Below are 16,374 nucleotides of genomic sequence, written 5' to 3' on the forward strand. Positions count from 1 at the left end.
CAAAAGGTAGATTTCTTCTAAAGAAGATCTGTGCAACATTGGGTGCTTGCGTGTTACTCAGGGAGTTTCTGTGAAAGTGCCTAAATACACCATCTGAGATGAACAATGACTGAAAGTTTCTAACAATGACTATCGGTTTTGCAAGAGATGCTTGGTATGTAATTAACAAAGTGTCAGGATTTCGACAGTCCGGTAAAGCGCTGACGCAAATCGCGCTACACCAGGAAGTATATGGAAAAAAGAACTACGTTTTCCGGCATGCTCGGGGACGCATGTTGTACGTGCACCAAGAGACACGCAGCAGAGGAAACAAAACTCTTTCCGGGGATTGCACAGCTGCCGATAATTCTCTAGGAAGATCCCTGGTCGGTATTTAGCAGCGTTGGAGGTGGCGGTAAGAGCTCTAGGTTCTACTCTATTCCGCAATTCTTTTGTTCTTGAAGGGATACGCTGTACTCCCATTATCGTTGGGTGCACTTCTGCTATCAGGCGGGAGATACACCCTTCACGAGACCTTTCTTGCCGGAACTAGCATTTCTGTTTCGGTGAACTCTCTTGGCTGTTCGAGTTCCCGCTTCCCCGTTGGAGGAGACAGGCATTCCACCGTCTTGTTGCGGGGAAGATTAGTGGTGCCTTTGAGTTCCCCGTTGGAGGAGACATTGATTCCTAGTCTCTTGCGGCGAACCTATTACTTTGTACAGTTCTACACAGTGCTTTCTGGGCTCAGAACAGTTCCCTGTATATACCACGGAGTACACTATATCTTGGCCATCCTAGCTGTTGTTGTTGGGAACATATCGGATATTTGTGACAATATCGTGGTGCAGACATGTTAAGAGGCATTAACCTTGTCTGCTGCTGAATTTTGATTTTCTATCTACATTCCTTTATATCTATCCTATCACAGGAGAGAGGTGCATAAGGGTACCATATCAGTGGGACGTTACAAACTACAGATTATCGCACAGACTTTCTTGGGTATGTAGTAGAACAAAGACAATTGTATAATGTTGTTAGAAATGAAATCTGCAGTTCCAATATGTTCCTTTGTTTCCCATTACAGTTTATAAGAGCCTGGTATCGCCCTACTCTCTCCTTGCATTTAAAGACAACAGTATTTTTCTTTACAGGTAGGAGAGTAGAATAGTGAAAGCTCCTATTAGGAGGGAGGGGACGGGGAACAGGATAGCGTTATATTAATAGATACTTATAGTATGTTCCTTGTGTCTTTTATTGTCTTTCACAGATCTCTTTCCCTGCTGTCCCCATCCTTTCCTTCCCTCGCTTGACTATCCCGGCAGTCTGTGTATTTATACTTCAGACTCTGGGGCCGTCGAGAGGTGGACCCCTTATAGCATCGCCACAATCCCGAAGATTCTGGAAGGAGGAGCCTGACACAAAGTTTATGTTAAGTGTATAATTCAGCTGATCTTTTGTACATATTTTCTGAGGGTATTCTGAGCTTCAGTCTACTCATGACCCCACACTCTTCCCCATCTATGCTCCACAGCCCTGGCCTCCTGAGCAACGTTTTACATAGGTTTTCGAATATAACTTGTTCACTGATTTATACTGGTTGCAGATTGGCTCCTGCTTCAAATTTAACTGTGCTACAAGGACATTATGGCATTTGCCTTGCATATGATTGTAGGTGGAAACGTCACCTACACCTCACATACTGCAAAGTAGGCCTATGGCTGACAACTCTGAAATCCCATGGACGATATCTATCCAACCAGACTTTTTCTAAAGTAGCTTTACACTTAGGGAACATTTTCGTCTATTGTCTAATTATTTGTAATTTCCACTAAACTATGGAAAAACTCATTTTAAACTTGCCCATTTTAAATACCTTAACGTTTCTGTTCTAGGATTTTTATTACAGCATTGTAATTGTTTTTAACAAATAGCATTTGTTACCACACATACCAAAACCACACATGGCTTAACAATGCAGTCAATACCACGACGGTGTCGTTACCACGAGTTCCATTACAACACAAGTCATTACAATTACTTGCTTTAGGGAAGCGCTGGACTTTGGAATAGTTTAAATTACTAATCCAACTCCAGTTGGTGTATCAATAGGGAAGGTGTTGGACTTAAAACCCAACACCAGTCCCACATCGTATTCCCTAAAGCAAGTTGTTGTAATGACTTGCGTTGTAATGAAACTCGTGGTAAAGTCGCAGTCGTGGTACTGACTGTGTTGTAAAGGCACTACGATGTAATGCCTGCATTGTAATAGATGTTTCCCGTTTTTAACAATTTGCTTAATTGTATTTTCATTTTGGTTCATGGTTTTCCTTTTTCAGTTGCTGTTATGTTTGTTTGGTGGGTTTTACTTTTAATACTATTTAGAAATCTTTGTTATAAATTTGTACCACATTCCTTCCTCTCTACAGTCAGGAAGCAGTTTAGCAAATATCCTAAACAAATACATCAGTTAACCAATCTCAGTATCTGCTCAGATCCCAATGGCAATACCTTGAAACAGTTTACCTGAAAATGAACTCCTGATGTCTCTATTATCTTGGGTGCATTCCTGCAAAAACAAACAAACAGTGTAAGAAGCAAATACATGGTTCCATTTGCAACAAGAAAAATCTAACAATTAATCTCTTAAGAGGCATCCAGAGTTGCATGTACTCAACTATTCACAGTATAGTTAGTGGGAGCCACAGCAAGGAAAACCTCTGTTTTTTGCAGTTCTCTTTTTTTTTTGTTAAAGAGTGACACCACTGTTGGAAACTCTACCCCTGACCGGAAAGCAACTATGATATCTGTCCCATGCTACCTCATCTACGGACAGACCAAAGAGGTGTATGTATCTGACAATTCAAAGTGACAACATAAAAACACCCCGCTTAAGTTGCATGGTGGCACCTATACACAACATGTAGTACATCTGTTCATCTAATTCAGTGATTTTTAAATGTTGTCTTTGTTTTTATTACTTTGCTTATATAATCAATATAATTGTGCTAGGTTTACACATGATACTTTGTGTGCAGTTTGAAAACGGATTTCAAATGTTCTCGCGTGTCAACAGTTTGCTCTGTTGCGCAAGCACTCTCCATCAAGAGATACAATCCCTCAACGTTCACAATCAATGCTCTGAAACAGGCAATACAACAGAAAACCTTTTTACAATCTTTTGTAGGTTATACAACCAGGGACCAGTTTTAAGGGACACTAGGAAAGACAGGACAATTCTATAAGCAATAGATTTCTTGTGAAGAAAGGAAAGTTCTCTGGATGGTGATAAACTTCAGGAATGTCTACCATCTAGTGAGATTTAAAATTTGGAGGCAATAATCAGTTAAGGCACAGTGTTTAGCTCGTTGGTGCCTCAGCAATATTTTGAAACCATTGGTGACATCACTTCAAACAAGAGAACCGAATGCTGATAAAACAGTAACAATTCCCAAAAATCTTTTTCTCCCAAAAAGCTCCCAGCAGCTTAAACAGCTGAGTTTTTCATGTTCTTTATTGCAGGTGCACTAGATAGCATCTGTAAAAGAGCAAGAATTCTGGTTCGGATTACTTTATTGGGGGTTGCAATAATTGTAGGCTTTCATCTTCAATTGAAAATATTTTTTTATTGTATCTTTCATTATATGGACTTTCAGAGACTGAAAATCTAATAGTATTTGAAATGTTTGACAGTCAGAGTGTGCTGACTTAGAATCCCACTGGTAGCTCTAACCCATAAGTAACAGTGTGGAATGCTGTATCGCTTTCAGCAACTTAGCAGAAGATTTAGTAAAATCAAAAGTTAGTGGATTGACGCATAAAGTGAGATGTCCATCAGTTTTTGCTGGAGGGAAAAGGTTTTCCCAAACAAGGTCTGAAAATCAAGGACTGGATCACAAAGTGAGCCCATGTCACAGTTTTGCGTTGATTGGTGCCTTAATCAGCTGATGATCTGAAGCAGTGGTAAGTAGTAAATTACAATAATTGATTAGTTAATTAATTAAATTAGTAAGTAGTAAATGGCTGTCACTTGAAACTGTAAGATAATGTGTTGCTATTGGGTTGCGATTGATGTGTTTAAAAGTAACTACATAGCATACATAACACCGCACAAGAAAATTACTTAGTTCAAAGCAATAAAACCGAACACTGCACAACACAACACAGCAAAAATGTCAATTTCAGTTGCTTTGTTTTGTGCTGTATTATTGGGTTGTGAGGTGTTGGTCCGTTGTAGAACACTTGAGAAATGAATTTCTGGGTTGAGCTGTGTTGTCACTTTATTTTAATGAATTTTGTTGGCGTGTTGTGTTGTTGTGCTATTGTTACATAGTTGTGTTTTTGTTTTTGTGGTCTATTATTATAGTATGGTAACGTGGTGTAGCTGTTCCTCAACTGCAGTTTTCTTCTTAAACAAGCACAAATATTCTCATACCAAATTACTTTCATAAAACTGTGGTACAGGGTGTTTGCATCAAGCACTGCCTTATTTGCGAGCAAGGATATACAATAGTGCCAGTCAAGAATGTTTCATTATTCAGCCCCAACTGCCAGAAATGTTAGAGAGCACTTTTAGAAAGCAGAGATTAGCCAGTGACTGAATTAATGTGGCACCAGTTTAGAGACTGGCCATCTCTCATCAACTTGTCATAGTATGCACAGGAGGTGGACAAAATAAAATTAGCACATCTAACAAGGGAGATTAGCATTTATGTCAGACAATCACATTCAGTTTCAAGCTCATGTTTCAACGTTAAGCAAACCAATCATGGATTAAAACCCTCATCAGACTTCAGTGATTGGCAACTCTAGCCACTGTCATTGTTTGGTTTTTAAACATTTCTCTATTGCTTTCAAACTAGGTATAGTTTAAGCAAACATACAATACAGGGCTTAATGGCTATATGTCTTGGTTGCTACCAGAGGAGGGTGTTTCACACAGTTGCAAAAACGGTCCCCAAGTCCTTTCAAACATGGAGCCTGGTTGCACATCTTATTTATGGTGTGTTCATGTGTGGTTGCGCCCAGGCATAAATGTTCAGCCAGTCATTCAGTCTGCATTTTACTCAACATTGAAACATATGTCCATTCATTCTTGAAATTGTAAATTGTTGACTGAATAGGAGTGATGGTCTCTTACACGTTCGAAATTGTTTTTTATGACTATAGTGATTCGTTTGAATGTTTTTCAAGAGGAAGGGCTGGGGCCCAAAATGTAGTGGGGTAGAGGAGCCCACAGAAAAAACAAACAATGTTTATAAAATGAAAAGGTTAAAATACACAGTGTGAAGCTGGGTTGGAATACAGTTAATAATGTTAACACAACAAAGATTTTGAGTATAAGTTGCCATTCGGATATTTCAACTTAGTAAAATTATGGTATGAGAAAACGAAGTGCTGCCTGTACTGAATATTTAATGCAGGGAAGACAGACATAACCAAGGGAAAAGAGAAATTAATTATTCAACGGGTTCCCGGACCAGTAACCTTCGCCCTCACATGCACTAAAAATTATCTACAATAAAACAAGAAGGGAACAACTGATAAAAGGTAGGAGTGCTTCTCAGGGACTTGTCAAGAGGGAATACAACTAGGGACTCCACATCTCCAGCAGAGGTCATTGGAACTCAGTTAAGCCCTACGAAGTTTAAAAGGGTATCGCTAACCCTGATCTTGAAATGTGTGCATTTGAGTGTAGTCTTTTTCAGTTCCTTGTCGTGTGCACTGAGCAATGTTGTCCAGTACACATCTGTATAGTCGATCCCTAACTGACGGGGTGGGGTCCACGACCCCACCCCATCTTGTTTGTTGCAGTACCAGATGGCGGTGGTGTTGTCTGTGAACACCTGCACTACTCTTACACAGACAGAGGGAAGGAATGCTTTGAGTGCAAGACGAATTGCCTGAAGCTTCAGAAGGTTGATGTGGAGCCCGGACCCCGCCAAAGACCAGAGGGCTTAGATCTCTGCCTCCCCCATGTGGCCGCCCTCTCCCAGAAGTGATGCATCGGTCACCACTGTGAACTCTGGTTGGGGAAGGGAGAGTTATCTGCCATTGACCCAATCCTTGTTCGTTAACCACCACTGCAATTGGCGTGCAGTGCCCTCCGAGATCTGGACGCAATCTGACCGGTTCCCCTGATGTTGTGCCCACTGGAACTTCAGGTCCAACTGCAGAGCTCACATATGCCATATGGCATGGTCAACCATCAGGATGCAGGAGGCTATCAGGTCCAGTAGCCTGAGGGTCATCCTGACCAAAACCTGGGATAGAGGGTGAAAGATTGGAATCATAGCCTGAATATTCCGGACTCGCTGTTCGGGAGGATAGACCCGAAACTGCGTGGGGTCCAAAGCCGCTTCAATGAAGGAGAGCTTCTGAGAGGGAGTCAGGTGTGACATCGGAGGTCGGGCGTAGTCTGGAGGTGGGAGACGGCAGCCTGGGGCGAGCCTGTCTTCAACAGCCAGTCGTCGAGATAGGGGAAGACTGGAACCCCTGATCTGCGCAGATGACGTACGACCACCGCCATCATTTTTGTGAACACTCGAGGGGCGCTTGTAAGGCCAAAGGGGAGCATGGTAAACTGAAAGTGCTTGTGGCCTACCGTGAACCGCAGGTAAAGCCTGGGGTGTTGGGAGAGGAAAGTGGGGTCGCCCGGGGCCGGGTGGTGGCTGAAAGATTGGAATCATAGCCTGAATATTCCGGACTCGCTGTTCGGGAGGATAGACCCGAAACTGCGTGGGGTCCAAAGCCGCTTCAATGAAGGAGAGCTTCTGAGAGGGAGTCAGGTGTGACATCGGAGGTCGGGCGTAGTCTGGAGGTGGGAGACGGCAGCCTGGGGCGAGCCTGTCTTCAACAGCCAGTCGTCGAGATAGGGGAAGACTGGAACCCCTGATCTGCGCAGATGAGGTACGACCACCGCCATCATTTTTGTGAACACTCGAGGGGCGCTTGTAAGGCCAAAGGGGAGCATCGTAAACTGAAAGTGCTTGTGGCCTACCGTGAACCGCAGGTAAAGCCTGGGGTGTTGGGAGAGGAAAGTGGGGTCGCCCGGGGCCGGGTGGTGGCGTCGGGCAATCATCCTATCCACAGGAGACCAAGTGTTGGACTTGGGCCAGGTGCTTGATAGGGTCTGTCAGGGTTTCATTAAACAGCAGCAGGGGCTCCGAAGAGCTCGCTGCTGGTTGGTGCACCTCTGTCAGGAGGTTAGACCGGACTGCCACCGTAGGTAGCTCGAGGTGGAGACCTCCGCCGCCCTACGCAACACTACTGCGTAAGACGCTCCCTCCTCTGTAGCCACGGTAGGAGAAGACAACATGCCAAGGCCTGGTGAGGTATCCAGGCCACTGGCTTCCCCCAGTTCCTCTCTCCAGTCCGGTTCATAACCTAACTGGTCAGTCAAAAGGTCTGGAGACCCTCCCAGTCCTCCTCGCCAATCTGGTCTCAAAGAGCCAGGGCAGAACAGGGGCACAAAATTACCCGTTGACGCAGATCCAGCGCCTTTTCTACATCAAGTTGGGAGCAGGGGGCGACGGCTGCGGACGTGATGCCAGTGGAGGTGTAATAAGGTCGAACGGCGCTAATCCGGATCCAGGCCTGGATCTAAGGGGACCCTGCGGTGCCACGGCCGGAGCTGCCGGCGTCAAGGCCCTGCGCCCCCAGCCGAGTTCGCAGGGCCCGAAGGTACACCGGCGGAGTCGGACTGCCCAAAGATGGTGTGCATCGCTTCGTAAAAATGACGAAGCTGGGCAGGGTTCGCTCCAGGTCCCGGAAATGGGGGAAAACCCTGAGTCGACCCTTTGGGCTCCGCACGCGAAGTCACGGGGGGGGGGGGCACCACCCAAATCTCTCATCGCATCGGCCGACAGACGGGCAGAAGTCGAAGAGCAACGATGCTTCTTCGACTTCTTCTAGTGCTTCCACTTACCTGACCCAGAGTGCGAAGACTTGGAAGAAGAATGATGGTGGTGGTTCTGCAACCGGTCCCTCGACCTCCTACACGACTGGGACCTTGAGCGGCGTGGAGCCAACTGCCGGGCCTCGAGAAGCTTTCGGGACCACTCCTTCAAAGACTTCGGATTCATGGTCCAGCAGTCGGGGCATGACTTGGGGTCGTGGTCGTGCCTTAGGCAGAAGAGGCACACGCGATGCGGATCCGTCACTGACATAAGTCGGTTACAGGAACCGCAAGCCTTGAAGCCAGGCATCCCCTCATGTACCAGGAGTCGATGGACTCAAAAACGATGTCGACAAAAGTCGAGAAAAAGTCAGTCAAAAAGTGACTGAAGGTACGTGATATGACATTGGCGTGCTAAGGCGGCGTCTATGTAGCTACCGCAACGTCATCCCGGCGACCAAATACCAACGACGAACGCGGAGTCGACCAACACCACCTTGTGTACTGCTGACGAAAAACTTTCCAGATCCAGTCTGACGCCTGGGGGCAATTCTAAGGTAAGGAATCTATAACTAACTGTTTCTTTCAGATTTTCCTCCTTGGCAGGATTTTGATGTGGCGTGTTAAGTGTTATGTGCGAAAGTGGGGGGGGCTGAGTGTTTTTGTGGTCTCTGAGTCTGGGCTCAGCCAAGTATCTCTGCTGATCCTCCCCCCACCTCCCCCACCTTCCTCCCAGCTCACCATGTCAATGCGTCCAGGGGAGCTGAGGCAGAGAGGTTGCTGGATGCTCACGTAGCGTTTTTGCACCCTAGAGGTCACAGTGTCTCCATGGCGAGGCAAGCCGAAGCGGCGAGGGTGAGCACAGTGGCTGTAGTCAGTCACTGCAGAGAGAGCATCCAGGACCCCACGGAAGTGGCCCAGCTAGGACTGGGTGAAGCTTGAAGGAGGCCCTGGTGAGCTCTCGCTTAAATCTCACTCCCTTCTTTGGCCTCACTTTCTGTCACCAGGCCCTCCACATCTGCATACACTAGTGGGCTCAGCTAACCAGGAGCCTACAACAGTGCTGCGGGCCCCCTGCTGCTGCAGGAGGCGGTTGGCATCAGGCACTTTGCGGCTGCTGCCCTAGTGGTTCTAGTGCCCGGCACCTGGAGTATCGGGTGGAGCTGGAGGTGAAAGCAAAGAATCCAGTGGGTGGGTAAGGAGTGGCCCCCCTCATCAAAGGCCAAGCACTAACAAGCTACCTCACACCAATTTATTGCACCATTTTTCGTTATCTGAAAAGCATACTAAGCAGCGGAACACGTCTGACACCTGCCATAGTACAACATAGTGGCAAGTGTTTTTCAAAGTCAGGGTGGCAGCCTCTGGAGAGTCTGGAGCCTGCTTTACCATAAAAACATATTCTCTCCTTAACGTCCAGTTGCCAGAGAGTGGCCCAGCAACCGGTCTGCACGAAGGCCTGAGGCTACCATCTTAAAAAAGCTTGTGAAGCTTTCACCAAAATTATCCTCTGCTTAAACGTAAAGTTCAAGAGACATCTCAAAATTTTAAACGGACAAGAGGGAAGATGGACTAGTACAACCTCCAATTAAAAAGAAAGCCACTCACCTAAAGCTTAAAACAATCTCACGCATTCAATACCTGCCTGGGTACATGAGGGTTAGCTAAGAAAAAAGCACTTTCTCAATGAGGACTAAAGCTCTCTCTTGTTAATGGCCCATGACAGAGCGCAAAACATGATCAGCAAAAAGAAATTAGCAATTAAAGGACCATTTTCTTTAAACAGAAAAAGAAATAACAATATGAGTTTATTAACTACTAGCCATAATACAGGACAAGAAGATGAAACCTCAAAGATACAAGGTTGCCAAGCTGCTGGCAGTTCGGCTGCCCCAGTGCTTGAACAGCAATCAACAATGAAGGTCCATACTAAAACAGAAAAAAACTAAACTATTCGGGAACATTTCTGCCCATATAATAAAAACAAGCACTTACAATGCAAAGGTCTCGCCTTTGCAAAAGTTAGAGCTATTGGCATTGTAAATGACAACATTTTTATTTATGTGTTGGTTTTGAAAACAGATAAATAAATGGCATTGTCATTTACAATGCCAATAGCTTAATCTCTCGCAAATGCAAGACCTAGTAGTAGAGTGAGTAATAGTGAATAGTACAGAGTGAACAGTAGAGAATGCGTAGTAGAGGAGTAGAGAGTGTGTAGTAGAGTAGTAGAGTGAGTACTAGAGAGTAATATAGTGATTAATAGAGAGTGAGTAGTAGTGAGTTGTAGGGAGGACTAGAGTGAGTTGTAGGGAGTATAGTGAGTATTAGAGAGCGAGTAGAGAGTAGTAGAGAGAGTATTAGAGAGCGAGTAGTAAAGAGCGAGTAGTAAAGAGTGAGTAGTAAAGAGCGAGTAGTAAAAAGTGAGTAGTAAAGAGTCACAGAGCCACACACACACACAGAGCCACACACAGAGAGAGCCACACACAGAGAGAGCCACACACACACAGAGCCACACACACACACAGCCACACACACACAGAGCCACACACACAGAGAGCCACACACACACACAGAGAGCCACACACATACAGAGAGCCACACACACACGCACACAGAGAGCCACACACACACACAAAGCCACACACACACACAGAGCCACTCACACACACAGAGCCACTCACACACAGAGCCACTCACACACACAGTGCCACTCACACACACACAGCCACTCACACACACAGAGCCACTCACACACACAGAGCCACTCACACACACAGAGCCACTCACACACACAGAGCCACTCACACACACAGAGCCACACACACACACAGAGCCACACACACACACAGAGCCACACACACACACAGAGCCACACACACACACAGAGCCACACACACACACAGAGCCACACACACACACAGAGCCACACACACACACAGAGACACACACACACACAGAGACACACACACACAGAGACACACAGAGCCACACACACACACACAGATCCACACACACACACACACACAGAGCCACACACAAACACACAGAGCCACACACAAACACACAGAGCCACACACACACAGAGCCACACACACACACAGACACACACAAGGGAGCGAGAATAGAAGAGATGCTTGCGGTAGGCGGCAGGGTAGGCGGATGTACGGGGGGACAATGAGGGCATGCAAGGAGGGGGCCGCGCGCAGGCACAAGATGGGATAGGCCGGTGGGACGAGAGGGGAAGGTAGTCAGTCCTCCGTCCTCAAAGTGACTGGTGGTCAGGTTGCAAGTCGCACGAGAGGAAGGAGACACTGGTGTCCCTGGTGCAGCGCTGCGAGGCCCAGTCTTAATTCCCTCACAGAGAGAGAGTCAGCGGCTCCAACCCACACATAAGGAGAGGATGCAGGGAGTAGCTGGTGTCCCTTGTGCACTGGTTAGATGCCCAGTCTTCATGCCCTAGGCCTTTAAGGTGGATTTTCTGTTAGGCAGAAGGGTAGGGCTTTGTGGGGGATAGCGCTGGGGGGATCGGGCCGGATGCGGGGGTCGCACAGAGCGGGCATCTCATAGGGGCAGGAGCTCATCTGCGGGAGTCCCTTGGTGGCTCAGTGCAGTTCTGCCCAAGTGAAGGGCGTGGGGCCATGCAGCAGCGCAGTGCTGGCCACAAGCATGGGGCTTGGTGGGGCGACAGTGGAGGAAGGGGGCGGAGTAGGCACAGAGAGTGGAGCGGAGGGGCAGGCACGCATTCAGGAAACGCACCTCAAGAGCTGGGACAGGTGCAGCTGCCCCTAGGGCGTATGGGAATGATGCAGAATGCGATCTAAGTATGAGCGCCATGCGGAATGTGACCGTGGTATGGGTGCCATGCAGAAAGTCATGCACAAACGGCACGTGGTCTGACATGCCAGGGGAGTAATCAACTTAGAAGCTGAGTTCACATCGAACCAATGCCACATAACTAACGAAAAATCTATTGTTACTCAGTGCTAGAAATGCTGCATGTCCCTTAGCGAAATGCCACACTGGCTGGCCGAGACCCGTATGGCTGGCACCTGTCCAGCCTGAGCCCCAGGAACATGGGTAGCAGCAGCCAAAAGTGTCCGCCGTCTGTCAATAGTGATTAGACGGTTACAAGGTCCAAACATCGCCCACTCTGCTCCTAGCCCCGGGTTCCTTCCCATTCTGGTCTAGCAGACTAACCTATAACAGGCTGTCACTGACCTATTTATACAAGCCAACATTATTTCAGATGGACCTTCAGGAAAAGTCAGCCCGCTCAAATCTGGCAGCCAACCCCAGAATGCCAGAGGGCTGTTCCAAAGGAGCACGTGCGAAGCCGTCGCCTCACAGCCAAATATCTCTTCGGAATTCTGTGCACCTGATCAGGATAGGCGGAGGTGCAAACAATACTCCAATGACAGGCCTTCTTAGACTTTGGTAATGTGGTAAATAAATAAATAATACCCTATTTTTGACTAGACTTATAGCATAACAGATAGCTCAATAAAATAAGAGTCAAGATTCGAGGTAGTAGGAGTTTCTGCAGGTTTATTACAGCATAAGGACAGGATCAGGACAACCTGCATGGGAATAGGATAATAAGGCCCGGCAGCTGCCGGGGCTGGGTCTGGGATGAGCGCGCTAACATTCAATAACAAAACATTGACTTATATACATAGCGCAAACACATAGCATTACATTGCAGTAGGCGTAGCAGTGGGTGGAGCAGAAGGCGTAACGCGTAGCAGTCGCGAGAGATAACAGTAAAAGGAGGTGTAACTGGGCGTATACATAGACATGTGGTGCAAACGTAACAGAATATGTCATGAATGGGCGGAAATTTTGGAGGGGGCTACCTAAGGAGCCGGGACCTCTAACCTAATGGTGCGCGAAAACTGGCAATGACGTATTACTAGGAGAAGCTGGGGGCTATGAACTCTGTGCTAGGAGCAGAGACTAGAGTCTGAAGGGTCGGAGCGACATGTACCTAAACCCTATCTGGTATCTGATGTTTAGGGAACATGTTGATATAAACTAGAAGTCATGAGGGGAAAAGCTAACTTGATTCTAGGACTGGACCATGCATTATTCTACATGTAGTGCGTGATGAAGAATATTAAATGACCATTAAATACAGTATTTCTCTAACATGGAGACGAGAAGGCTAGACAATGACGGAAACTATTGATGCAGTTCAGTAGCTTAGGAATGCAGAAGAGGAGGACTGAACTGATAACTGGAACTATAACATACTTTTGGCAGACTAAGAGGCAGAGCCAAGCTGCACCGGGCACTGCGAGGCAGGAAGTAAGTGAAGGGTCGAGGATACAGGTGGGGGCTGTATCGCTCCTTAGCGAGGCTTTCAGGAGACAGGAGATGAATCTGTGGTCCGGGCCCTTTTGAGGCCTGAAAACGGGGATTTTATAATGAAATAACGTGCACACTAAGAATCGTGGCAACATTACTTTACATAGGCCTGATATTCGTAGTATTCACGAGGACTGGAAAATGGCATACTAGAGGTGGACACAACTGTAATTGCGTCATTAATCAGGCATGGGGAATAACATATGCATATTGGTCATGCACACATAACATATGATGGATGAAGCGTAGGGACACAGAACATGGCAAAATTTACTTTTCCACATTCCCTCCGTGTCACTACGTTTCCATCAGGAAACATCAATTTTCATGATACCATCTATCATTTCATACAGTACCATTTGCTCGTCTCGAATTGTCTTGGAACGGGATTTAGAACGGGGCTTGGGACTAGGAATACAAGAGGTAGCACACATGCTGCAAATCGCAGGGCCACATTGTATACAGAGGCAGCAGCTAAATATAATCGCTACTGCAATACCTAAAAAGGACAGGACTTTCCATCCCCATGCGGAAATTACATTCCAGAACCAACCGGACCATGTCCAGGTGCCTGGATCTTGATGTAACAGATGGGCAATTTTATGGAGTCTGGTTATAGCTGAATAAACAGACGGCGCGTTATTTGGAATGAAAATGCAGCAACTAGATCCGATGACTCTACAGGCCCCGCCCCTATCGGCCAGTATGACGTCAAGGACGAGACGATTTTGCAAAACGACAAATCTCATAGCAGATTGTTCTTCGGTTAGGTTACCTAGAGCAGAGGCAGTCTCATCTACTACTGCTTCAAGGGTTCTTGTTAGCCTACGGATTAGCTTACTGTTTACAACTGTGCCTAAATAAGGGAACACACCTTTATCAATATCAATGAATTGCTCTGCAGCAGTTTCAGTATAATCGACAATCGGGAGATTTCTCTTGTGTCTGGTATGTACTAGGAAGGAATTCCTATAATAGTCAGGTGGGGCTAGGAAAACAGGTGGCAGTAGGAAGGCAATGTAACAGGTTCCCTCCCAATCGAGGGGCAGACGGACATATGCAGTTTGACCACAAATAAAATAAGAATGACGTGAAGCTTTGAAAATAGATTTCCCACTGTCACTATACTTGATAACAGTAGTACATTCACTATGACCTACATGTACGGAACCATAACTACGGACACATAATTCGCCTTTGACAGGTAGTACTGAAATAGCAGGTAAGTCTGGAGTAGTATCAGACTGAACATTCAGGACCATGAAATTCGACGAATAATTACCTAAATTATATACTTCATTTTCTAGATCTAAACCTGTTCTGTGGGGGAGACCTTGCTTGTCTGGAAAACATGTACTGTTAAGAAAAGACATATCTGTTGAGGATGACGTTAACGTGGACCATGCTCCACACGAACCATTGTGTGAGAATGGATAAGGAAAAAGTGGCAGAACTCCCTTCGGTGTCTGGAAAGGGGGGAGTCGACCACACACCCAACAATTAGTGGCATTGCTGGTCTGGTGTGAGTAATGTAACATACGGATAAATGAGTTGTTGCGCATAGCGAGGCGGTATGAATATTCGTGAGGAGGCAGATCACTAAACGTGTGCTCTACTGTAGCATTAGCAGACATATTTACATGAGGAACTGGAAAACACAGGAAAAGTGCGTAGCTGGTGCAGGAAATCATTATGCTGAGAAATAATACGAAACTCAGAAAAACGATACATTTGATTGAACTTTGACTGACTCTCTCACTATGGGGGTCTATTTTATACATGTCAGAAACAATTTAACCGTTTCACCTAGGGGAGGACTTATACAATCAAACTGACTGACTTATTTTACTAGACCTGAGCTTCAACTTATACTCCTGCTGCGGAGTTTTCTCTAACAAGGGAGGGGTTGTAATAATGTCTTGTGCGGGACAGTCCTTAAGAGCAATATTTTGGCAGTCCTTTGAATCCTGGAAATCCTTGGAAATGTTTTTGGAGACTGATTTCAATGGATTGAAAAGTTTTACATGAGAAAGGTGGACCCACCCCTTCCTGCCTTCCAACTTGACGGCAGTACGGGTGGTCAAGAGGACCTGGCGTGGCTCTTTCCAACGTGGTTCCAGCGGACTTGATCTGTCGAAATTTCTGATCATCACAAGGGAGCCTGGAACGATCTCGTGCGGTGCCACCTCGGTATTGTCTGGAAATGCGGCGGCAACCTGTGAACGACATGAGTTGAGGGCAGACATCAAGGAAGCTAGGTAATCTGTCAGCATATTACATGAAACATCGGTAATACTTCGGGGTCTAGGAGTACCCCACATGTTAGGGGGGCGGCCGAATACGACCTCGTACGGGGACAGACCTGATCTGGAATGTGCGACCATACGCATATAAAATAAAGCGACTGGCAGAGCTATTAACCAGTCCACACCTTTGTCCTTACAGACTTTTGCAATGCGGATTTTCAGAGTCTGATTATGCCTTTCGACTAGTCCAGCTGCTTCTGGATGGCGTACACAATGAAACTTCCACTGGTACCCTAACAACAGGGAAACGTGCTTCATTAACTCTGAGGAGAATGGCTGACCGTTATCAGAATATACGACTCTAGGGAGTCCATATCTAGGGAAAAATTCACGAACCAACTGCTTGGCAGTGGTCGCGGCTGTGTAATCTGGGACTGGATATGCTTCTGTCCACCTGGACAAAGCGCATACAACTACAAGGACATACTTGAAACCTCGACATCGCTCCATTTGAATATAATCCATCTGGAGGACCTCAAAAGGGTGGTCAGGGGGCTGGAAACCACCTTGTTCCACCGGGACACTTTTACCTGGATTAAACTGACAACATATCATACAGGTACGGACTTTCTGCTTGGCTGCAGCTCGTAAATGCTTGTTGAACCAAATGTTCTGGATACTGTCTAACATAGCTTTTTCTCCTAAATGTGCTGGACTATGTGCGGTATTGATAATGACTTGAACCATAGAATCGGGGAGAAACCATGTGGCTCTACCCTTCGTTAACCATCCTTGATCTGTCTGAACCCCTCCTTGTTCAGACCATTTCTTGATTTCATCGGGAGTAGCATGTAACTGTATATCTATGACATCTTGTGTAGGGTCCTT

At 46.3% G+C, this 16,374-nt stretch overlaps 1 protein-coding gene across 2 annotated transcripts in view; it reads right to left on the minus strand.

Moving 5' to 3' along the window:
- Window positions 1–16,374, minus strand: part of WASHC4 (WASH complex subunit 4) — a 1,268,393-nt gene that overhangs the window by 1,071,587 nt on the left and 180,432 nt on the right. For both annotated transcript variants that reach the window (XM_078674607.1, XM_078674599.1), the window contains exon 8: window positions 2,503–2,545. In XM_078674607.1, coding sequence (XP_078530733.1) covers window positions 2,503–2,545 — 43 coding nt within the window. The remainder of the gene's footprint in view (window positions 1–2,502; window positions 2,546–16,374) is intronic.

The sequence above is a fragment of the Lissotriton helveticus genome, chromosome 1_1, assembly GCF_964261635.1.
Source record: "Lissotriton helveticus chromosome 1_1, aLisHel1.1, whole genome shotgun sequence".
In the NCBI taxonomy this organism is placed as follows: Eukaryota; Metazoa; Chordata; class Amphibia; order Caudata; family Salamandridae; genus Lissotriton; species Lissotriton helveticus.